This window comes from Mirounga angustirostris, unplaced genomic scaffold, assembly GCF_029215605.1.
Source record: "Mirounga angustirostris isolate CCGP_5_RB_7025 unplaced genomic scaffold, mMirAng1.0.hap1 SCAF_4, whole genome shotgun sequence".
Taxonomy (NCBI): Eukaryota; Metazoa; Chordata; class Mammalia; order Carnivora; family Phocidae; genus Mirounga; species Mirounga angustirostris.
The window spans coordinates 111,382,255-111,407,771 of NW_026991712.1; the positions used below are offsets into that span (position 1 = coordinate 111,382,255).

General features: G+C 44.4%; 1 protein-coding gene across 1 annotated transcript in view; it reads right to left on the bottom strand.

Annotated features, from left to right (window-relative positions):
- Positions 1-25,517, bottom strand: part of SLC44A3 (solute carrier family 44 member 3) — a 99,459-nt gene that overhangs the window by 26,515 nt on the left and 47,427 nt on the right. Inside the window, exons 10-12 of the mRNA XM_064588781.1 lie at positions 24,135-24,300; positions 13,826-13,982; positions 11,076-11,159 (exon numbers count right to left, since the gene is read on the bottom strand). Of these exons, the coding sequence (XP_064444851.1) occupies positions 11,076-11,159; positions 13,826-13,982; positions 24,135-24,300 (407 nt within the window). The remainder of the gene's footprint in view (positions 1-11,075; positions 11,160-13,825; positions 13,983-24,134; positions 24,301-25,517) is intronic.

Below are 25,517 nucleotides of genomic sequence, written 5' to 3' on the forward strand. Positions count from 1 at the left end.
CCCCTCCTTCACATTCCCCACTCAAGGAGGACTCAGGCTCTGTGCTCATTCCCTGAAGTGAGGTTGGGGGCTCTTGAGGGGTGGGGGCAGGAAGACACCCAGTCTGCATTAGCTTTTGCTTTCCAAAATTTTAAGCTCTTTAAGCTCTTACCTACCAGTGGAGAAGGTGAAGGAAGGGGATTCTCAGTGTGAACCAAATGTCTCGGAGTAGGAGGTGAGCATGTAGGCCTTCCTCCACCCCTAAATTAGATAGTGAGACTCCCCTGGGCTGAAGGAGGGAGGAAAGAGATCTGTGGGTCTGATCATGGGTCCAGGTCTCCTTTTTTTTTAGCAGAGCACCGAAAAGTGGCAAGACTCTAAAGGGAAGTGCCCACTCGGAGGGCATGGGTTTGCTGGGAGTGAGGGGATTCCAGAGACATAGGGCTTTCAGTGCTAAAACCAGAACATCCCAGACCAAGCAGGAGGGTTGGTTAACTAACCAGTGCACATCCAGGCAGACAAGACCATGAGGGGCCCTGCAAAAGATTCCTGCTTCCCAAGTAAAGCCTGAAGATGGGATGCCATGAACAGGAAAGGGGGATGTCTCAAGGGCAACCTCTGTGTACTAATGCTTGGGGACACCTGAAATCTCCTATAAGCCCAAGAATAACAGCTGGAATTTACTGCCAGCCCAGTGTAATGGGAGCTCCAAGTCAGAAATTAGGTTGAGAAACATGATACAGTATTCCCTGCACATCTGAGTTTGTGACAGATTCACACCTATGTGGAAGTCAGTCCAAGATGACACGCAGAGGTCGGTAGCCAGAGCACCATGAGATTCCAACTTGTAGCAGAACTTGAGTTAGTGACTGGGGGATTGAAGTGGCTTTTATTTCCTCACACCTTTCAGGTTTTAGTCTATGAATGCATCCTTTAGTCCCTGGCCACCAATCACTTCTTCCTCCCAACCAGTCTCCATGTCTAGGACAAAGACAATTGGGGGAGACAGCTGAGGAATGTCCTCCCAGTCACTGTCTTGCTTAGAAGGGTATGGGAGAGAGGAGGGGAAGGCAGGGGTTCAGAGGTGGGCACTTGGAGCCCTCAGACAATGACTGTTCCAGAAGCAGTCCCAGATAGAGAGAAATGACATGAAGAAACCTCCTTTCCATCACGGGGAAGATTAGATTTGGGATAGGAGCTACTTAATGGTTTAATTTCATTTCCCACACTAAATGAATTTGGGAAATGTTGAAACTAATCTATAATCTTTACATTTTTTTTTAAGTTTTTACTTAAACTCCAGTTAACATACAGTGTGATATTAGTTTCAGGTGTATAATACAGTGATTTAACATTTTCATACGATACCTGGTGCTCATCACACGTGTGCTCCTTAATCCCCATCACCTATGGGGGGGGGGGTTAAATAACATTTACATTTCTTAAGCATTTAGGGTAATGCTGAAAACTTGGACTGTGAAAGTTCCATCTTCCATTCTGAACTACCTCCCCCAACCCAGCCCCCACCCTGACTGGGAATCACAGATGATGGCAAACCCAGCCTCAGTGGCCCAGCAAGCATGGCGCCCACAGCAGACACGAGTCTTCGGATGGGAAGGACACAGGAGTCCATCTGCAGTTGCCACAGCCCCACATAGAATACTGTTCATCAGAGCAGTGTTTTCATGTGTCACCTGCTTCCTTATTTATGAGGAAATTAGATTTTATGAACTTCAAAGGTAGTTTTCACAGACCAAAGTTAAAAACACAGGTAATCTCCCTCAGGATATTTCCAATGTAGCTAGAGCATGCTGTGATGAGAAGGCACAAAGGGCATTAAGGGGTTGCTTCATGTTCTACAGGATGCTCAGACTTGTGAACAGAGTCTTAGAGTAAAGCAAATGGTGGTTCCTTGCAACAGATGACCTTTAAACCAGTGTTGGAGAAAGCCCCAGTTGCCCTTGATAGGCAGTGACACAATGGCCCAGGACGGCTGAAAAATGGGAGTAAAGAAGAAAATGAGCGTTAGATGAAGAGACGGGCCAAATGGATTGCTGTGCAGGGCATGTTTCCTCAACCTCAGGCCACAGTCATTTCTTGTCTCCTGGCCATGGGTTTAGATTTGAATGCAGACTTTCCCTCACCATCAGCCTTCGTGAGGGGAAAACCTGGGCATTACTCTGGACTAGGGGGACTGGAAGGGCCCCTCTTAGCAGTTTAACTGCCCCCAACAAGTCATTAGCGCAGTGGTCCTGGGAAGAGAAAGGTGTAATCCGAGGACTTCCCTATGGATGTGGATACACTTATAACTGAGCAGGCTTCATGAATAATCCCAGGAGCTCAGCATGACCCTAAGTGCATAGGAAAGAATCAGTGCTCATCACTTAGTGGCCTGGTGATCATGATAATGACTTCCATTTATTTGGTACATACCTCTACATGCCAGGCACAACACTAAGAGCTCTGCAAACATTATTTAATTACCTATAATAATCCTGGGGGATGAGCATTGTTGTACCAAACTCGTCTAGCTACATGGTAGACTTCCAATATTTGGTGAATGAATGAATGAATGAACGAAAGCAACTAAACCCTCTCCTTCCCCTCACAAAAGAAACTAACACTTATGGAGCATGTACTGAGCCAAACAGCATCCTATAATATATGTATGAGCTTAGCTGACCCTCTCACTGCCTCTGAGGTAGGGTTAGGAATTTTCCTTTACATATGGGGTTTGTCCAATGTCACACAATAAGCAGAGGAGTTATAATTCGAGCCCAGACCCGTCTGCCTTCTTCCCACTTTATCAAACTGCTAGGAAATGGGTATATGGTCCAGATCCAAGGAGGGGGGAAAGGGGAGGAAAGGGGAGTTCTCATAAGATGTGGGTAAATGTTGGGCCGCCTGGGTGACTCAGTTGGTTAAGCGACCACCTCTTGATTTTGGCTCAGGTCATGATCTCAGAATCCTGGGATTGAGACCTGCATCAGGCTCCCCGCTAAACGGGGACTCTGCTTGTCTCCCTCTCCCTCTGCTCACAAACACACACTCTCTCTCTAAAATAAATTAGTAAATCTTAAAAAAAAAAAAAAAGATGTGGGTAAATGTCTTCCAGAAAAAAGGGAGAGCTAAAGTGTAAGGAGAAGAGAAGAGGCTTGGAGAAGGAAGCTGGGGACTTGAACCATTAATCACTAGGCAGTAAGCTTACAGGAGAGACCCCAGAGGCAAGTCTATGCTGTTGGCTGGGCCTGGGACAGGGTGAGCTGGTCTGTCCGTTTCAGGAATGAACCATTAATAAGCTGTTCCTATATTGCATTTTCTGACATGTTGCTTAGCTACTCAAGGTGATTTTTTAAAAATGTTTTAAAACATTTAAAAAAAATTTTTTTTATTTTTAAAAGATTTTATTTATTTATTTACTTATTTATTTACTTATTTGAGAGAGAGAGAGAGAATGTGTGTGTGAACAGGGCCAAGGGCAGAGAGGGAGGGAGAGAGACAAGCAGACTTCGTGCTGAGCACAGAGCCCAACACGGGACTCGATTCTAGGGCCCTGAGATCAAGACCTGAACCCAAACCAAGAGTCGGACACGCAACCGATGGAGCCACCCAGGCACCCCTTAACACATTTTTTTTTAAAGATTTTTGTTTATTTATTTGACTGAGAAAGAGAGAGAGAGAACACAAGCAGGGGGAGCAGCAGGCAGAGGTAGAGGGAGAAGCAGGCTCCCCACTGAGCAGGGAGCCCGATTCGGGGTTCGATTCCAGGACCCCGGGACCATGACCTGAGCCAAAGGTAAACACTTAACCAGCTGAGCCATGCAGGCGCCCCTTAACACATTTTTTAAAGACTTTACTTTTAAGTAATCTCTACACCCAACATGGGGCTCAGACTCACAACCCCGAGATCAAGAGTCACATGCTCCTCCAACTGAGCCAGCCAGGCCCCCCTCAAGGTTTAGTCTTTATCTGCTTGACTCTGAGGTCTCTCGGTTGGTTGTTCAGAACTTGGACAAGGAAGAAGGAGTGATTTATTAGGTCTCCAAAAACTTCAACACTCCGCTCTATTACTTTCCTTCTGTTCCAGAGCAGGCTGCTACTTAACTTCTCTGAACCTAAGTATAAAAAAAAAAAAAAAAGGAAAAAGGACACTAATCATAGCGTCCTCCCAGGATTATTGGTGAGTCTGGAGATGGTTAATACGCGTAGCTATGGCACAGCGCCTGGAGCACATAAGCGTCCGGTAAGCAGGGGTATTCTTGCCTTCAGGAGTTACACACCATGGAGAGTCAAAGTCATGAATGCCTGACGCTCGGCTGCCTCTCAGGAGGGTTTTCTGATTAGCTGAGGGCTGTGGGCACAACTGACCCTCCCCTCCCCATAGCGATGCAGTCATTCCCTCAACAGATATTAACTGCCTCTCTGAGAAGGCAGAAGAATTTCAAGTCAGGAAGGACCTCAGAGTCCAACCCAAGACGGCAGCTGTTCACTGGGCCTTACCCCCAGAGGAGGAGAAGCCGCTAAGGCGCACTTGGGGAAGAGGGCTTGGGGGCCTCACCCTCCTGAGCCCTGACCCTTCCAACACACCGACAGCAGGTGGGAGCTGGGCTCCAGAGAGGCTGCTCCCAAGAAGGCACATAAAGCCACGGCCCTAAGCACAGCAGTCTCAGAGCCAGGCACCAGGAAGCACGAGGATACAGTCAGTTTTCCCCCAGACAGTCCGGGGCCCCTGACGAGGAGGCGTCTCAATTCCTTTCTATCTAAAGCCAGGGTAGTAGCATCTGTCACCAAACAGCTGGGCTGTGAGGATTAGATCGTCTATAAATGGGCCTTAATGCCAACTATCATATTGACACACATGTTAGCTTCTTCCTGAAACATGCACACTTGGGGGCACCTCTCCAGGGCCCTCACCGTCAGCTGGCCACCCCCAGAATAGCTGGGGAGTGGCAGGACCCAGAGCCACCGCCGTCATGGGAGACCGTGAGGAGGCCATTACGGCAACGTCAGCTACTGAGAGCGCTGTGTCCTTTTAGGAGACTTCCCCTCATTTTCATAATCTAGTGAGAGAAGTTGCACAATATTCATTACTTTTTTTTTTTTCTTCCTGATTTGTACATGCTGCCCTGGGGAGAGAAGAGAAGTCACTGGAGCTCTGCCAGTTGGCTTGGGATGAACCAAAACCAGACATAGAGAGGTCACCGAGTGTGTTTGCTATTGATGGGACGATGAGAAAGAGGATCATTGAAACCGAGCTCACTGCAAGGAAAGCCGGCAGTGGGGAGAGAAGGCTTTGAGATATTACAAAATCGAGCCTGCCACAAAGGCTTGGAAGACAGAGACCGACATTATGTGTGCTGAAAAAAAGGGACTGGCAGGCAGTGTGGGTGACGGGGGTGGGCTATGAAGTAGGGAGGGGGGGCGGGGGTGTGTTTTCCAGGCATCAGCGAGTTTTTCTCTGCCTTGGACTGGACAAGATCATCTGGGGCCTTTCTGAGCAGTATATCTGTTAGGAAGACAGGAAGCTACGGCCATTTCTGATCAACTTTGTTTCTCACACCCAACAGATGCCAAAGGACCGCAGGCTGGTAGCTTTATGGCCTGCATGAAGGCAGACATGAGTTGTCTTGTCTTCTCCTCCAGTGGCTGAGCAGGGCATGGGGAAGAGATGCCCACGGTGGAGGAGGGAAGCAGCTACATGGTCCCTACACACACAGAACTCGGGGGCTGGAGATCTGGGCAACATAAGCCATCGCTCGCAGCTCTTTGTGATCCCAGGGCAAGTCCTCAGCATGGATAAGAAGTACGGTGTGAAAAAAGCCAGAAAAACACGCAGTTCACACTCTCCCCACTCTGGCCTCGGCGGGGCCCACCCCTCAGCTGGGCACCACAGGGCTCTGAAAGCCGTATTCTCATTCTGCAGGAGCCCAATAAGGTGGAGGGATTCTCTGCAGTGCCAGGAAGTAGGCAGGAGCCAGCTAGGGCTGCATCTGACTAGGGCCGGCTTTACCGAGGAACTCCTCCCAGGGGACTGGAACGCAAACAGTCATTCTCAACGCGTTTGCCCTCAGCCCATAGCTCACTTCCCACGCCCATCCCCACTTCTGCCGCAAGAACAAAGGATTGGAGAGGAATGCGATGCTCAACAGGATTAAAAGACAACGAATTAAACAAGAGCCAAATAGTCAACAGAAGTAAAACGTTAATTAGGACAAGAATAACTGCAATTGAACAGAGCCAACCCGAAGCAATGCCGGTGGTACGCCCACAGCAAAGTGTCCTTTCCCCAGTTTGCTAAGCCCAACTGTGTACATTCACAAGCTTTGCAGCGTTGCCAGGCATAGTAGTGGTGGCCTAACGTCTTGACAGAGTAATGAATGTGAGTCCTCAGGAAACCAAGTAAAACACCACTTTTAGTTCATAAATAGCACATTTTAGTAAGCTTTAGTAACACACTATGTACTTTACTGATTAGTTAATAGCTCTTGCTTATAGGCGAAAATGAAAACCCAGGCATTTTTGCCATTTGCCTATGAGAATTGAAGAAAGAACATTCTGGAACGTTCAGATCAGTTGGGAACCATCAGAAAGAGTCTTGTGGCCTACCAGTGGGTTTCAAACTTAGAGGAACACTGATCTAAAACTAACATCAGAGTTGGGATAGACATCTGTGTCATCAATGGACAAGAGATGTGCACTTCGGGAGACATTTCCATGAGGAGCTGTGTGGGGACACCCTAAGAAATAAGAGGTGTGTCGTTCCTGCCATTGCATAAGCCTGCAGAGCCCCACAGGGGAACTTCTCAGTCAGGCTCCTGGGACGTGCTGGGCGGGAGGGGGAGGCTACAGGATCTCTTTGACTGAAAAGCTCTGAGAACAGCCAGCCCAGCCTCCCAGAAGCTTTGACGCTGACTTGCCTGAGGGGAGAAGGTGGGCCCTGACCCCCTGACAAGACTTTTCTGGATCTATCATTGCATGATTCATCCTTCACTTCTTTCTTTCTTTCTTTCTTTTCTTTCTTTCTTTCTTTCTTTCTTTCTTTCTTTCTTTCTTTCTTTCTCTCTCTCTCTCTCTCTCTCTCTTTCCTTCCTCCCTCCCTCTCTTTCTTTCTTTCTTTCTTTCTTTCTTTCTTTCTTTCTTTCTTTCTCTCTCTCTCTCTCTCTTTCTTTCCTTCCTCCCTCTCTCTCTTTCTTTCTTTCTTTCTTTCTTTCTTTCTTTCTTTGAAGAGAGAATGAGAGACAGAGAGCATGAGAAGGAGGAAGGTCAGAGGGAGAAGCAGACTCCCTGCTGAGCAGGGAGCCCGATGCGGGACTCAATCCCGGGACTCCAGGATCATGACCTGAGCCGAAGGCAGTCGCTTAACCAACTGAGCCACCCAGGCGCCCCATCCTTCACCCTTTTCAATGCCCCTATACCTTTCCTGTCCTCCTCCACAAAAACCTGCCCCGTCAAAGCGTGTGCTCAACTGTGACCCATCTGCTGGGCCTGGCGCCTGTGGGAGATCTACCACAGAGAGTACTTATGCCTCCCTCTCCCCTAGTTTAACGATGCATACTGGTGAAGGGCTTGGGTCCCGGAGGCGAAATCCATATGGATTCAAATCCTAGTTCTGCTACTAGCTATGTGCCCTCTCAAGCCTCATCTATAAATCGGAGATACTGTCTCATAGGGCTGTGGGGAAAACGAACAACTGAATCGAAGGCAGGGAAAGTGCTCAGCATACAGATGACCACACAGTGAGTGCTAGAAAGCCCAGGGCTCCTGCTGTCCTTATCAGCTGGTGACCTCCAGCGGGTGCTCTCTGCTCTAGGACAAATGCAAGGTCTTCCATGAACCCTCTCCTCATCACCAAGATTCCCCTTTCTGAACTTCCGTTGTTCCCCGTTCCAGCACCCAGACGTGCACCTCTCTGCACTGTTACAGAAATGTCTCCCACAGATGCCTCCTACTGTTCCCCCATTTCGCGGGCTAGCTTGTCAGCTCGCTGTGTATTGGCTCTGTGACCACAGTCCCCTTCCCCTCGATGCCCGGGTTCAGATGGTTCGAATACAGTATAAACAAGCACATAGGTGTTGGATAAATAAATGTGGGAGGTGTACCCGGGTCATTTTTTCAGGTATACGCATATTTGGTCTTCATGGTGGAGAGACAAGTAATGAGACATAATGCGCGGGGCTTGGTCTCCCAGTCTCCAAGTGAGTTACTGCGCGGTCTCAGGCGGGGTGTCTATAAAATGCAGCAGTACCACCTGCCTGCCCCCTGGGGCCAGGGCAGATGCCCTGGGCTTTTAAGCAGCGGTGGTTCTTTACTTGATGTTAAGTAAAGAAGAGCATCTGGGTTCTGATGGTAACAAATGGGTCTCATTCTCTTTTAGCAGTTCTCAGCTCCGATTGCACCAAACAAGGCCAACAAAATAGGCCTCAGTGCTTTTAGATCAGATTTCCAGAGAAATCTCCCTCCCCAGTAACTCATGACTGTGCCAGATTTTTCAAAAGGCTAATCTAAATTCCTTCTCACTTTAGGCTCCCTTCCCTTTGTCTTCTGCCGAATCAGATCAACAACAGCTCTGGCCACCATGATACGGTGATTATTCTTAAATATCTTTATTTCACTGTTTTCCAGTAATTGATCTAGACTAGAGGGGACTGTTTCCACCCTATCAGTATTCCCATCATTTTTTTTCTCTTCCTTCTCCGTGCTTCCCCCTCTTTCTCCCTCTCCTAACCCTCGGGCCTCCCAGCAGTGCCCGTGTTCGCCCGCACTGCCTGGTCCTGTGGGAGCCACCCCAGGTGAAAGACGCTCTGACGGCTGGTTTAGGCCGAGGCCTACGGCACCAGCCCCATGATCGGAATTTGAAGGACCCAGGCCTGTATGGAACACTGACGCACCGTGAGCTGCACCCAGCTAGCTGAGCCTTTTTGTGAGTCAGGGACGGTCACTCTCCCTGAACTTCTGGTATACAGTCCTTCGCCTTTATAATGCTAATTAAGGTGTGGCTAACACCAATGCTACTTAGAATCTCAAACTGAACTCCCAAGGGAAAGGGGACTGGGTTCATACGAGGTGGTGAAATTTCAGAGTGCAGAAAACATGTCCCTTGGGATAACAAGGCAGAGGAAAGAAGCATAAACATGGTACAGGATAGTGGCTAACAAATATGGTTTGGCAGCCCAGCCCTGTCTTCAAATGAAACCTTTGGTGGAATCCCACTCCTAACTCCGATCGGAGTGGCGCTGCTCTGTGTGGAAGGCAGGGTAAGGTGGTGGAGGCACGGGGCCAGAGCCCACACTTCTGCCTCCTCACCCCTGCTCTCCTCTCCTGACAGGGTGGTTCCCGCAGCATCCACAAGGAGCCCCCATGCCTCCATGAGTGAAGGAGCGACAGAGACAGCAAGAGGGGATGGCAAACCAACTTTAGGGCCCTATGGGACCATGTGGCCAACATACCTGCATAAAGACGGTCCCATTGCTTTTGCCTTTTTAGTTTTTCTGTGTTTCTTAGCCTTGATTTTCATGGATATATATATTTTATCATAGTATATTTTTGTAATGCATCTCAAAATCTTTGCAGAATAAGTTGGTGTCTGGATATGTGCACACAGTGCTAGGAAGAGAGAAGCTGGATATCACATCCGTGACAAGACATTCATAAGGTCTGGTTTCACTTGCTATACGACTCACCGCTCTGAAAGATGCTATAGTATTTTTAAAAAATTTTATTTATTTATTTGAGAGAGAGAGAGCAAGAGAGCACAAGCAGGGGGAGCAGCAGAGGGAGAGGGAGAAGCAGGCTCCCCACTGAGCAGGGAGCCCGATGCGGGGCTCGATCCCAGGACCCTGGGATCATGACCTGAGCCGAAGGCAGACACTTAACCACCTGAGCCTCCCAGGCACCCTAGGTACTATGGTATTTTACTGTGCTTTATACACGATGGCTTAAAGCAAACCGAATGAAAACTAAATACACTCTAAAAGGAACTCCAAGATTCTTAAGAGCCTGAAAAGTAGAGATTTACACTCTAAGACTACATTTTCCCCTGAACAATGAAAGGTATTCTTAATACCACTTATAATAAGATGTTAAACATGGATGGCCTAATTAGTCCCTTTACTTTTGCTTGTATATTTATTAGGAAGAGGGGCAATAATAAGAAATACTTTGCTGGGCGCCTGGGTGGCTCAGATGGTTAAGCGTCTGCCTTCGGCTGGGTCATGATCCTGGCTCCGCGGGAAGCCTGCTTCTCCCTCTCCCACTCCCCCTGCTTGTGTTCCGTCTCTCGTTGTGTCTCTTTCTGTCAAATAAATAAATAAAATCTTAAAAAAAAAAAGAAAAATACTGCTTTGTGTAAGTTTGACTAAGGGCTATTAATTTCCTAAATTATCTACAGAAAAAATGTAACATATATTTAAATGTCCATCAATTTGAAAGACGTGAGAAAAAAATCGGAAATTCAAACAATTGCAGTATATAATTTTTTTTCTAATTTTTAAAGGAATATTTATAGCTTGAAAGGGAAGAGCTGGTGAAATATATAAAAGAGAGGCAATTCTTTTCGTATTTCAGGAAAATTATAGTTCTTGAAGAAGACATTGACAATTAGCTCTCAGTTGACACGTACTCATTATGCTGGAATTTCTAGACTCTTCCCCTTTTTATTTCTGAGAAGGGAAACACATTTCTTTCAGAATTGGACGAATGGCTTTAATGACCTATATAATCTACAGCCCAGAAGCCAGATCCATCAGACAGCCTGCTTTCCTCTGATCAAAGCTAAGAATAACTTTCACATTTTTAAGCTGTTGGAAAAAAAAAAATCAAAAGAAGAACATTTCTTGACAGGTGAACATTACACGAAATTCCCATTTCGGTGTCCATAAATAAAGGTTTTTGGAATGCAGTCATGCCCCTTCATTTGCATTTTGTCTGTGGCTGCCTTCCTACTAGGATGGCATTGCTGAGACTGAATGGCCCCAATGCCTAAAATATTCATACAGTCTGGCCTTGCACAGAAAAATTTGCTGACCCCTGACCTAAGAGATGGAGCCCACTGGAGGGCCCCCTCTGTGTGTCCCTGGGGCACGCGGTAGGAGACGTACCTGGTTGAACTGGCGCAGCCATTTGTCAAGACACCAGAAACAGCAGAAGCAGCATCTGAACACGCACCTGGACCATGCGCCATGCTGCCGGGATCGGGGTCAGAACCAAAGGAACAGAGTCAGAAACACAGGAAAGAAGGAAGCAGGTAGACACACAGTACATTCCTAACTTGGAGATTCATGCACCTGGGGAAGCACGCGTGGGAGACGTCCTTCTATTCTGCAGGTGCTACTACTACTACGAATTATTACCATTATTATGGTGATAACTCCCTGAGGAGTGAAGTTTCTCTCCTGTGGGCTTACCTTGTGATGATTGCTGTTGCCCTCAGCAAAAAGGGAAATGGGTTATAGTCCATATTTACTAGCAAAGGTAAACTAGGCTTTCTGGTTCTAGTTAAAAAAAAAAATCTCTTTCCATCTTCCCCTAAGTGTCGTCAATGATAAAATTTGTTTTTTCAAACCAGTTTGTATTCTTGAAAAATCCACATCCCAAAACACAGTGAAACAAATAATGCATTGTAGGTACTAATTATGTGCCCATATAAAAAGAAGAATCAAGTTTAACTTTTTGTGCAAAAAAAAAAAAATCCCATACTGAGATTTTCAGGGCTAAATTTCAAGGGACAAATCAGTCCTTTGAAATATAATTTGGACATAGGCATAGCTCAAGAATGAATAATTTAATAAAACTCTTGGAGGAGGGGTGATTGGATGCGTCCTACGGACTGCCCAGAGGTTAAAAAAAAAAAAATCCCTGTAAACAATCCTGAAATAGTCCTCTCTGAGGACCCCAGAAGTAACTCAGCCTTATATGGACATTTTCTTGTCCCACCGTTAACTCAATTGGATGAAACTTTATCTGGATACTTTTCAGCCTGGCTATGGTTGTGAATGAGCCATTTCACATAAGGAAAGATCACACGGTGGCAGTGCGAAATGTTTAAGTTGTAGACACAGTATGGGGAAAACCGTGTCAGTGCGAAGTGTTTAAGTTGTAGACACAGTATGGGGAAAACCGTGTCTTTTTAACTGAAGAAAGGACACATTTCTCCAGTAGTGAGATCATTAAAGGGGAGTCTGGCCCCTTGATCCTTCTGGGATCTCAGGAGTGATAAATAACCTTTTAGACTTCTGCCAGAGAGACCAACCCGCTGACTTCTCTTTTAGATTTATGGAAGGCTGCTGGCCCAGAGTTAAAGGGCCTAGCTCTAGGAAGGATGGCAAGGTCCCCTACTGCTCATTAATTTGTGATTATCTATTGCTAATGCATATAATGAATATATGTAAAATAGAAATCTGTTCTGATCTTCAAAAAAATCCTTCTTGAAATTGAAGGATCAATTGCAAAATGCAGGAGCCAGAGGAACTAGATTTGGCTTGGAATTGGGATGCCTCTTCAAGTCACCAAAATGCACGTATATTTTTATCGCTTGAAATTTAGCCCTGAAAATCTCACCATAGGATTTATTTCCAAAAAAGTCAAACTTGATTCTTTTTTAACGTGGGCACGTAATTAGCATCTACAATGCAATCTTTCTAGAAATAGAAGAAAATACTCTATGCTCAGGGGAACTGCTCAGCATGTATTTCATGATAAGGAAGCTAGATAATTTTATGTGAAATTCAATCCATTATTCCGAATTCATATACTAATCTTAAGTCTTGATTATAGACTTAAAAAATATCAAATAATTTAAAATATAGGAATAAATCCATGTGTAGAATTTCCCCAATTTACTAAGGACACAAGGTTGGAAACAGGTAAACTTGTGAAACTCTGATCAAGTCACAAGCATGGAGGTGGGGATGGGAGGAGGGATTAACATCGTGTGAGAACAGAAAAGTTGGGAAAAGTCCAACCTTCCCTTGTTTGGCAGGCCAGAAATACCATGAGAACAGCTGTTTTCCTGGTGTTCTGGTTTCCACTGGCATTCATAACCAAATGTGCATGGAAATAAAAACCAGGGAGGAGAAAAACCCCCAGGCACAAAAGCCCTACAGTTTTCTGTCTTTGAGCTGAGATTTAGGTCAGCTTATCCATTTCTCACTCTTAAGCACATTTTCTCTGGCTGTCTCTGTCTCTCTCACTCACACACACACACACACACACACACCCTCTCTCACATACACACATGTGCATGCACGCACACACATTCTCTCTCACACTCACTTATTAAAACTCCCCCCGCCCACACACACCAGTCACTTCCCATGGCACCCTCTAGGAAGCAGAAAAGGAAGGAATATTTTAGCATTAAAACAGAAACAAGTATTATTCCTATCTTGTAGCATATTTTCTTACTTAAAAAAAAAATCTTGCAGTATATTTTCTTACTTAAAAAAAAAGCAGGATAAATGTCTACAAAAACTTGTTAAAGGTTTTATCTGAAAAATTCCTTCCATTTGTTCAGCATTTAAATGAGAAGGAAAACCAGCTAACTTAGAACTACTCCCTCCCCACCCCACCTCCACCACCTTGTGGTCAAAAAAACAAACCCCAAAACCCCAAACAACAAAACAACAACAAAAAACCCAACAAACAAAACCATAAACAAAACAGGCTAGGGACAAAAAGGTTGCTGGGGTGGGGTTGGGGGTGGGGGGTGGGATCTGAAGAACACTGAGGCTTGGAAATGGCCAGTGTCACGGGTCCACACTCCTGTCCTGGGACCTGTGGCAGCTGTCCAGTCATTATCTTTTCTGCCCCTTCAACACCCTCTGCCATGTGCACTAAGGAGCTGCCTTACCTTCCCTGTCAGAGCGTTGGAAATGTACATGAGAATGGTTCTCGGAATCCTCATCACAGTGATTAAAAATGACCCTTTTATGGCTGTTCCTTGATGGTAGCAGAAAAGAATGGAGAGAGACCAAAGGATTGGGCGATCAGGAGGGTCATTTTTATTTCTGGGAATGGGGGGAAAAAGATAGCATTTAAAAAACACCATTTAAAACTTCTCTCTGGTTCAAATCATCAACGGTGCTAACATTTATAAAGCAGCAATGCAATTTGGCAAAGCTTTTATACTCATTGGTAGCTAAGGTTAAATTATTTCTTGGACTAACTCCTTTCATGGCATTCAATGCTACAAACAAACAGAACGGAAAATTAAAAAAAAGAAAACACTGAGGAATGAAAATAAACAAGCTTCCCTTTTTACCATGCCTCCTCCCCCCTCCCCCAATCCTGTAAGTTTTCTCTTAATCTCATTTTTACTTTCAGAAGTTTAATTATATAATCATTTCCAAGGTCTACATTACATATGTAAATATTGCCAGCATTAGCTTGGTGATTAAAATCACCACCAAATCAGGTGATCAGGAAGGGCAGCCACAGGGACACCAGTGAGCTCCAGCTTGATTAAAGGGACAGAAAGTTCTGGCTTCCACACAGCCCAAGTCTCCTAAAATCCAGCTGATTTCTACTCTGCTGTTTAAAGGTTACTTCAGTGTGAATCATTTGTGGAACGTGTCATGACACAGCAACCAAGAACGGAAAAGCCAGTTTCACGAGCAGGGGCGAAACAAAAAGTAAAAAAGAACAGAATGGGCATGGCCTTCACCCTACCCCAAACCTGCAAGATAAAAGAGAGGCAGGGCTGGTGCCACCCCTCCCCCTGACCGTCTCAATTCCCGTTGGTGCCAGTTCTAGAAAATGAGGCCCTTTCCAAGAAGCCACCTCACTGATTCCAAGTGAGGCTTGCTTACTTCATAATGGATTATTCTACAAACTCGCTCAGGTTGCTAATAAGTCACTATGAATTAAGGTTTTGACAAGAGCCTAGGTTCTGAGGGAGAAAAAAGGAATGCGGCCAGAAAGGTCTCAAGAGTTGGCAAAGGGCTGTATTCTGCTGTTACTGAAATCATCCGGAAGGAAAGGAGAACCCGAAAGTCCTATTGGGAGCGGAGTAACCATGATCCTGTGGCCCCACAAAAAGGGTGATGTATGTTTCAATTCAGTATTATTGAAAATAGGAAATACCAGGGAAACTATTGCTGATATGAATTCATGTTGGTGTGATAAACTAGAAGAATAGTACCGGCCAGGAAAATCTGACATGGTTTTTCCCTTTTCTCAGCTTTTTTTTTTTTAAAGGAAGGAAGAATGTTTACTTTTCCATTTAGGAGATTTATGTGCCTTAGAACTTATTACAGTGCTCGAGAGGATGCAGGGGAAAGAGGACAGCACCTGCTTCCCATCTGGTAGGGAAACAAGTGACTCACAGGCCACGGCGAAGGGGGCTCTGGAGTCTGGTCCTCCAGGTTTTGAAGTCTGGGCTTGCGCCTCATCTTTCTGAGAAGGTTTTGCTGGGAGGGGATTAACCCGTGACACATCCTGGCTGTGACTCCAGCCTCTCCAGGGCTTGGGTGGAAGAAGATGCACTAGTTCCAGGAGCTGGCTTCTCACGTGACGAGAGAGAAAGTTAAAAAGAAGGCCCTTCCAACTCAGGCCAGCTCGTGGAGTCAGGAGTCGTTCAATACCCACCCCAGCCCCCCATTAGAAACCACCCTACAGAAAAGGGTTAAATGAGTGGAGTGTCTCTGAGGCCTCCACCTTCTCTTCTCAGACCTTTCTCTGTGGTCAGAGGTAACATCGTCCTGCCCTGCCTCCCCTGCTGTGGTTGTGGCCCGACCTTCATCTCTGTCTCCTTCACGAGCAGCAGAACCCGCCCTCAGGAAGAGGACCTGATTATATCCGATGAAGCTTAAAAGAATACCCCTCACTGGATTTCATCGTCTTTTGAGAACCAGCTTGCGGGATGGCAATGCAGCGCCGGGCGTGCGGGGCACCCCAGTGAGGAGCTGAGGAAGCTGGGGCCTCCCGTCAGGCCTGCCCTCTGCCCCTAGGGCTCACTGCGTGTGCAGCACCTTCCACCCTGCTTCTGTGGGGGTGGCAGAAGGAAGACCTGGATAGTGTGAGACAGCAGGTGACCCTAGCCTGTGCTTGCTCCCCACAGCCTGGGCCCAGCTTCCCCCTCCTTTTAAACTTGCGTTTGTCCTGTGGGAGCCGGAGCCCCGGGATACCACAGCAACTCAAGGCGCTCAACAGAGGCTCTAACCGTCCCCTCCATCCGAGTCCCGTGGCGGCTTTGGGTCATGGCACACTAGGGCTGTGCGGCGACCACTCGTCCTGCGGCAACACGGCATCAGGCAGAGCAAGCAACTTCAGGGTCCTAGAGGCAAGGGTCACTCCAGTGAGATCTGGCCCAGTGCTGAGGACTCTTCAACAGTATTAGAAGTAACTGTGTGCCGAGGCTCCCGGACAAGGACCAACCAGAACGGGAGGGATGGCGTCCAGTGTAAATCCAGTCCCCAGCAAAGGGGCGCTGTGTGGTCCCTGAAGAGACTATCCTTTCCTGAGGTTTCTTCCAGCAACATCACAGTCCGGTCCATCCTTCCAATCCTCCAGGAAAAGGAGATTGTCTTTATTATGAAGAACAGGATTCTGTAGCTGTCCTCAGCGACTCTCGTTAGGGTGACGAAATCCATCAGTCTCCTGCCTAAATCCCAAAAGCTCGGCTGTTCACCCATCTCCCTCACTGCCTTCTCAGCCAATCAAGAGCTGCTGGAAACCATCTTTGGAATATTTGAAAGCGATGATGAAGTCATGCCTCAAGTGCCCCTTCTCCGAGTTGAACGGTTCTAGTTCCTTCCTATCACAATCCCCAGCCACATCTTTATGGCTCTCTGTTGACCCCTCTTCAAGCGAATGGTTGTAAAAGAGAAATTTTACAGGTCGCCGTATCCTGGCACTTGATGGTCTCTGCATGAGCTCTTCAGCCCTCGTGATGCTTACGTGAATGACAAAGATGAACGCACGCTGGCGAATCCCCCCCCCACCCCCGAGTGCAGGCCAGAACATGAGATATTGTCAACCTTGGGACGAGGGAAAATCTTTTTTTTTTTTTTTTAAGATTTTATTTATTTGACAGAGAGAGACACAGCGAGAGAGGGAACACAAGCAGGGGGAGTGGGAGAGGGATAAGCAGGCTTCCCGCGGAGCAGGGAGCCCGATGTGGGACTCGATCCCAGGACCCTGGGACCATGACCTGAGCCGAAGGCAGTCGCTTAACCAACTGAGCCACCCAGGCGCCCGGGACGAGGGAAAATCTTAAGGTTTCAAAATTCAGCACCATGTAAAAAAGAAAGTGGAACTCCTTAATAAAGAAATAGTGCTCTAAGTTAGTCGACATGCATTTTATTTTTACCAAAGTAATATGTAAATATCTTAAGTCAAATAGCACGAGGCTAACCAGGAAAGGTAGCAGTTGGCTTTCCCCACTGCTCATTTTCTTTCCCTAGAGGTATGTTAGCTATTTCTTCTGTAACTCACCCCACACTTCCAAATTACCTGTTCTTTCTGCCCTGTGTTTTTTTCAGCCTCTGATACTGTCTATTGGCTTCTCACTTTTTTTTTTTTTAGAGGTGGGGGGCAGGGCAGAAGGAGAGGGAGAGAGAGAATCCCAAGCAGGCGCCACAAGCATCGTGAAGCCCAATGTGGGGCCGCATCTCACGACCCTGAGATCATGACCTGAGCCAAAACCAAGAGTCAGATGCTCAACTGACTGAGCCATTCACCCAGGCGCCCCTGACTTCTCATTTGAAACATGTCTGTCGATTGTTTGTCTTATACAACCTAAACATTTTCCCATTCTCTCCTTCTTCTCAATATAATTATATTGAACTTTTTAGAGTTTTTTCCGGTTTTATTGAGATATAATTGACAAAAGAAATTGTGTAAGTTTAAGGTGTACGATGTGTTGATCTGATACTTACATATTGCAAATGATGACCACCACAGCAGTAGCTAACAACGTTGTATAATTACATTTCTTTATTGTGGTAAGAGCATTTAAGTTCTACTCTCTCAGCAATTGTCAAGTATATGATACAGTCTTGTTAACCATAATCACCATGCTGGACATTAGATCCCTAGAACTCATTCATCCTAACTTGAAGCTCATACCCTTTAACCAACATCTGCCCATTTCCCCCAGCTGCGTCCTCAAGTCCTGGTAGTCACCACTCTACTGTTGCTAAGTTTCTATTGTTTTGGCTTTTTTACGTTTTGCATATAAGTGAGATCATACAGTATTTATCTTTCTCTGATTTATTTCACTTAGCAACAGCCCTCAAGGTCCATCTACATTTTCCTCTTTCTCATGGCTGACAAAAATTCCATTGTGTGTGTGTGTGTGTACCACATCTTCTTTATTTAGTCATCTGTTGATATTTGATTAACATTTGGGTTGTTTCTATAGCTTAGCATTGTGAATAATGTTGCAATAAACATGGGAGTGCAAATATCTCTTTGAGATCCTATTTTCATTTCCTTTGGATATATACCTAGAAGTGGGATTGCTGGGTCATAGGGTAGTTCTATTTTTAATTTTTTGAGGAAGCTCCATACTGTTTTCCATAGTGGTTGCATTCCCACCTACAGTGCACAGGGGTTCCCTTTTCTCCAAATCCTTGCCAAAACTTGTTATCTCTTGTCTTTTGATGACATCCATTCTAACAGGTGTGAGATGATATCTCCTTGTGGTTTTGATTTGCATTTTCCTGATGATGAGTGATGTTGAATACCTTTTCATGTACCTATTGGTCATTTGTATGTCTTCTTTGGAAAGATATCTATTTAGTTCCTCTGCCTGTGTTTTAACTGGATTTTTTCTTAAGAGGTGACCTTTATTTTATTTATGTATTTATGTATTTATTTATTAAATCTGTGCATTTCTTTTTTTAAAAAAAGATTTTATTTATTTTAGGGAGAGAGAAAGTGTGCTCGTGCAAGTGGGGGAAGGGACAGAGGGAGAGAGTGAGAGGCAGAAAATCTCAAGCAGACTCCATGCTGAGTAAGGAGCCTGACCCTGGACTCCATATCGGCCTGAGATTGTGACCTGAGCTGAAGCCAAGAGTCGGACACTTAACTGACTGTGCCGCCTAGGCACCCCTTTATTTATTTTCTTTTTTAAAGATTTTATTTATTTGTTTGAGAAAGAGAGAGAAAGGGAAAGGGAGAGAGAGAGAGAGCGAGCGAGAGAGAGAGTGAGCATGAGTGGGGGTAGGGCCAGAAGAACAGGCAGACTCCTCACTGAGCAGGGAGCCCAATGTGGGACTCGGCCCCAGGACCCTGAGATCATGACCTGAGCCGAAGTCAGATGCTTAACTGACTGAGCCACCCAGGTGCCCCTATTTATTTATTTTTTTAGAGGGAGAGAAAAAGACAGCATGCATGAGTGGGATATGGGGGGAAGGGGCAGTAGGAGAGGTTGAGAAAGAGAATCTTAAGCAGGCTCCACAAGTGTGGAGCCCGATGTTGGGCTTGACCTCATGACCCTGGGATCATGACCTAAGCCAAAATCAAGAGTCATACACTTAACCAACTGAGCCACCCAACTGGATTATATGAGTTCTTTATATATTTTGGATATTAACTTCTTATGATATATATGATGTGCAAATATTTTTTTCCATTTCATAGGTTGCCTTTCATTTTGTTGTTTTTTACTGTGCAGAGGAGCTGAACAATCTATATCTTGAAAACTACAAGACTTTGATGAAAGAAACCGAAGAAGACACAAACAAATAGAAAGATATTTCGTGTTCAAGGATCGGAAGAACTCATATTGTCAAAATATCCATACTATCCAAAGCCATATATAGATTCAATGCATTGCCTGTCAAAATTCCAATGACATTTTTCACAGAAAAAGAAAAGGCAGTTCTAAAATTTGTGTGGTATTACAAAAGATCCTAAATAGCCAAAGCCGTCATGAGAAAGAACAAACCTGGAGGCATCACACTAATTTCAAAGTATGCTACAAAGCTATAGTAATCAAAACAGTGTGGCACTGGCATAAAAATGACACATAGATCAGTGGAACAGAATCAAGGGCCCAGAAAGGGAAAGGGATAGTCCCTTTAATAAATGGTGTTGGGAAAACTGGATAACTACATACAGAAGAATGAAATTACACCCCTATCTTACACTACTCACAAAAATTAATTTGAAATAGTTTAAAGACTTTACCATAGGAACCAAAACCATAAAACTAAAGACAACATAGGGAAAAAGCTCCTTGACATTGGCCTTGGCAATAATTTTTTGAATATGACACAAAAACACAGCCACAAAAGCAAAAATTAATAAGTGAGACTACATCAAACTAAAAAGCACTGCACAGTAAAAAAAACAACAAAATGAAAGGCAACCTATGAAATGGAAAAATTTAATCCTAAGTATTTTATTGATTCTTGAGGCTATTGTGAATGGGATGGTTTTATTTTTTCAGATATTTTGTTGTTATAGAAATGCAACTGTTTTCGGTATGTTGATTTTGTATCCTGCAACTTTACTGAATCCATTGATTAGTTCTAACAGTTTTCAGTGGAGTTTTTTTTTTTTTTTTAAAGATTTTATTTATTTATTTGAGACAGAGAGAATGAGAGAGAGAGAGCACATGAGAGGGGGGAGGGTCAGAGGGAGAAGCAGACTACCTGCCGAGCAGGGAGCCCGATGCGGGACTCAATCCACGGACTCCAGGATCATGACCTGAGCCGAAGGCAGTCGCTTAACCAACTGAGCCACCCAGGCGCCCTTTCAGTGGAGTTTTTAGGCTTTTTCTATATATAAGATCATATCATCTACAAACAAAGACAATTTTACTTCTTCCTCTCTGGATACCTTTTATTTCTTTTTCTTGCTCTGGCTAGGACTTCCAGTACTACATTGAATAGGAGTGGTGAGAGCAGGCACTCTTGTCTTGCTCTTGATCTTACAGGAAAAACTTTCAACCTTTTACCATTGAGTATGTTTTAATCAATGTTTAGTGTTTACATTATCTGTACATAAATAACATTCACAACTGATCTACGTAGTGTATTCTTTTTTAAAAATTATGTATTCATTTATTTTTGTTGAAGTATAAACCAAGTAGTGTATTCTGATTATAGTTTCTTTCCTATACAACTTTTGGTTTTCCTGAAGTTAATAATTGTTTCACATTTTTTATTTGCTTGGTTTCCCATGGGCTTTACCAAATGCTTCACCAAAGTGTAAATCTTTTCTCTACTTGTTCAAACACATCTGGTATTCTCTTAGTTTCCTTTTTTTTTTTTTTTTCCCTTGGACACATGCCTCTGGGAGCCCACTGTTCTCCTGCTCCTCTTTGGACTGGATACTTTTTATACCTGCTTCATAGCTACCCTTCTGGGAATTCCCTATTCTTTACTGTGTTGGAGCCCATTTCCTGAAACTCCTATGTTCCTCCCTGGCTTACTCATTCATTTCAGAGGAGAACACCCTTCCTAAGAAAGGAGATGGGGAGCAAAATCTCTTGGGATGTTCCAGTCCTGAACATGACTTAATTTCCCTTACCCTTGACTGACAGCATGAATAGGTATAGATTTCCAGTTTTGAAAATAATCTCTCATTAGAATTTTGACAAGTTTGCTTCATTGTCTTCCTGGTTCAGAGTTGCTATTGAACATCAGACCCCACTCTACTTCTTGATCCTTTGCCTGTGATCTATTTTTCCCTTCAGAAGCTTCTGGGATCTTCCCTTTACTCATGTCCTCTAACTCTGGGAAATTTTCTTTGATAACTTCCTCCTTTCTCTTTCCTTTGTTCTCTATATCTGGAACTTGTATTAGTCAGATGTTGAGTATCCAAAATGTATCCTCTAACTTTTTATCCTTCCTTTATTTTCCATCTTTCTGTCTTTTTGCTCTGTCTTCTGGAACAATTCTTTAATTTTATATTTTAATCCTCCAGGAGAAAAATTTCACTTTTGCAATCATATTTTTAATGACTAAGAGGTCTTTCATTCTTCTTCTTCTTTTTTTTTTTTTTGGTACTTATTTTATGGATGCACTATTTCTTTGTTCTTTCTGAGGATATTATAGGTTTTTATATATTTTATTTATAGTTTTCTCCTGCTGCCTGCATTGTCTCTATTTTCCCTAAATTCCCTTTGTTTTGTTCATTTTGATCTTTTTCTTTCACTAGAGGTTTTCTGTGAATGTTGAATCATCACTGGCTACCAATTCAATTTAAGACTGAGGAACTACAGAGTGAACTGACAGCTCTGTATGAGGTGACAGTTTCCTGGTAAGTTCCACTGTCTGGTTCAGTCAGGGAATCATTTCACTGGAGGACCCCTCCCCCACCATATAGCATTATCTGTAGGTCTTTACTTTGGATTGGTAAGTTCTCCAAAGAAGAATCCTCTAATCTCTCGTCAGGGGATATCAACGTAGTTGATATCCTAGGAGCTGAGCCATGGAATGCCCATTGGTGGTGGCAATAGGGGTCCTCACTATGCAGCTTTTAGGCTTTTACTTATCTCCCCTTCTTTCAATAGAGTCTTACGCCCAGCCGCAGCTGTGCCATACTCCAGGTCCAGACCCTTTCTGGTTTACCCCTCCAGAAAGCAAAGCTCCTATATCCTGCTGGTTTGGAGGAGAGGCCCTGGAGCCTAACTGTTCCTTAGGAAGATTTATAACTAACCTTCAAAAGTACATTTTACACTTGAATTCCTGGGCCCCCTAGGTTTTTGTGGCTCACACCAGCCCATCTTATTTTCACCTCCTCTCCCAGCCAACACACACAGACGGGCCTTTTTAGGTTTGTCTAGTCAGCTCAGTCGCTACTCATCCATCCTCTCTTCAGCTTTCAACATTTGGTTGACGTTTCTTTTCCCTGTCATTTCCTATTGTCTCTGTACGTTTATGCCTTTTTCATTCTTTCATGGTTTGGGGTGAGGGGAGTTGGAGTAGGAGGAGGGGTTAGAGATACAGATATATGCTTCACCGGAAGTCCAAACCAAAAGCCCCCGTTGAAAATGCTTTGGTTTTGTGAGTCTAAGGTAACACAAAATCACTACTGTCAGGCAGCTGTTACCTGCTAGCCAACATGGTTAGAATAATCTTTGCTCCTGTACTCAGGAGCAAGCAGCTCATGCCACCCACCTCCAGGGGCTCAGAAGTCCTCAAGGCCAAGGGCTACAAGCCCTGTGTGCATCCCACAGAGTCTCTAATGATGAAGGCTCCCAAACAGCACCCCTGTATTAAAACCCACAGTGCTCCTTATTGTCGGGAGGTAATTGCTCATCGGGATGAATCATCCCTGGTTGACTTTCTTACCCCCACAAATATTCATGCTTATCTGCTCATTTGGTCTGAGAGATTAGAGGAGGCTCAGCCCTATAGGGAATAAACTTCCTGTCCTCAGTCCAACCCTGTCATTGTCCTGGCCTGCTCTGCTTGCCTGTGGTTTTATCTTTGCCCCATGGAGACTCACACACACAAACGAGGTAAAAAGTTCCGGGGGGCGGAGGGTGTGTGTGTGTCCTCAATTATTTTGATGAGGTAATGGGGTGAAAACACTTAAATAAGTATCATGGTGAACAAAGAAGCAAGTAATTAATTCACTAGTACTTAAGTAGATGAACACGAACTGTATTTTATAGTTATATACAATTTCCTTAGGGTTTAAAATTATTTTCCAAGAAAACACTGTCCTCATTTTTTACAGAAGTCAACCTTTCCTTTCAGACATCTTTCAATTCTAAGCAGTTGGATTATGTCCCTGTTTTGCTTCCCTCTGAATTTTCTAGCTTAAGGTGAAAGAGCTTGGAAATGTGACACATTTAAGGTATAACATTTCTTTTCACTACCAAATGAGCATCCTGCTCCAATTTTGACCTTAGTCTTTGACTCCTGCCAACCCCTTTTTAAAACTCCAAAGTATCGGGGCGCCTAGGTGGCTCAGTCGTTAAGCGTCTGCCTTCGGCTCAGGTCATGATCCCAGGGTCCTGGGATCGAGTCCCGCATCGGGCTCCCTGCTCTGCGGGAAGCCTGCTTCTCCCTCTTCCACTCCCTCTGCTTCTGTTCCCTCTCTGGCTGTGTCTCTCTCTGTCAAATAAATAAATAAAATCTTTTAAAAAATAAAAAAATAAAACTCCAAAGTATCTTTTGTGATACCGGACGTGAAGCACGTAGACAAATCAAGAGCAGTAATCCTACCTTTTGGAAGTAGGGTAGCAGTAGACCTACCTGTTGAAATAGCAAGTGACCAGTGCCCCGGCTACTGTCATTTGCTGGCACGCGAGGATGAATTCGCTGGTCCAGATGAGGCCAATTAAATGGTACCACCACATGTACCGAATGCCTACGAGAGGCTGATATTCCACTTGGCCACCTTCAATAACCCGTGCAGCTCCTAAAGTTTAAAACACAAATATGCTTTACACCAATGTTTTCCAAAGCATGGAAAGATGATTCAACAGGCCACACTTCCACGTGGCTGGCTGTTGGCATTAGGTAGATGCACAGATGCCAAAGTAAAGTTGGTAGCATCCACCCTCATTTGAGATCTTCATAGCACACACTGAAAACTGAGAACACACGTTTAACTTATGAGTAATATCAGTAAAAATATTCATAATGACTGATGGGTAGGCAATTTGCAAGACACTTGACCTATATACTCTAATGCTCATCCCACTTTATAGATATGAAAATTGAGGTTTGGAAGAGTCAGGGAACTTCCATAAAGTCTCACTGCTCATGATTAGTGGAAGGAGACTATAAACCCTGACACACTGGATTCTAACATCCATGGTTTTTCTACCACACAACTTTGTGATACAAACAAAACTCGTTATTAGGACTATAGCCATTAGGACTATATTTTAGAACACTGCTTCACCAAAAATTTATAGTTTATAAATGAGACAAGGATCTCCATTTTTTTTCAAAGGGATTCATTTCAGATTTCATTTCAAGGGCAAACTCTTCTAGCACATTTGAAATACCTATTGGGTCTCAGTGCTAACCTAGGTTCATATCTCAGCTTGAACTGGGTAAGCTATTCAGTCTCCTTAGGTATAACACCAATTTCCTGCTGGTAGTTTGAATGAGATTACATGGTAAATGCTTAATACAGGGCCTGGCCCATAGAAACTTCATTCCATACATGATAATGATTTTATTAAATTTCAGGAGCTTAATTCTGTATTAAACCAGGCCAGCAGGGTCATCCCAACAGTGCTCTGCCATTCACATGGCCAGTCCCTGTTTTATTTGACCTCATCTAAAGAAGCCCCTGAATTAGCTCTGCAATTCAATTCAATTCAGGTTGGATTTAGTAAATCCAAATGCCAGCTCTGTGGCTATGTGTAATTTCTAGATGTTCTCCCACTACATATTTAAAATTATTGTAACTATACTAACTACAACCCTAAAACTACTGTAAGTCAGAAGATGGGCACTTCAGTCTTCAGCAAAACCTACAACTGGAACGACATTCAAAGATAGTTTCATATTTTCTTCCTTAGCTATAAACTGGTTTTAGGCTCATAATTCCCGTGTCTATAGACATTCACAAGAGGATCTCTGCAAAGGAAGTTGGAGAAGATAATCGTGCTGTAGAGCAAT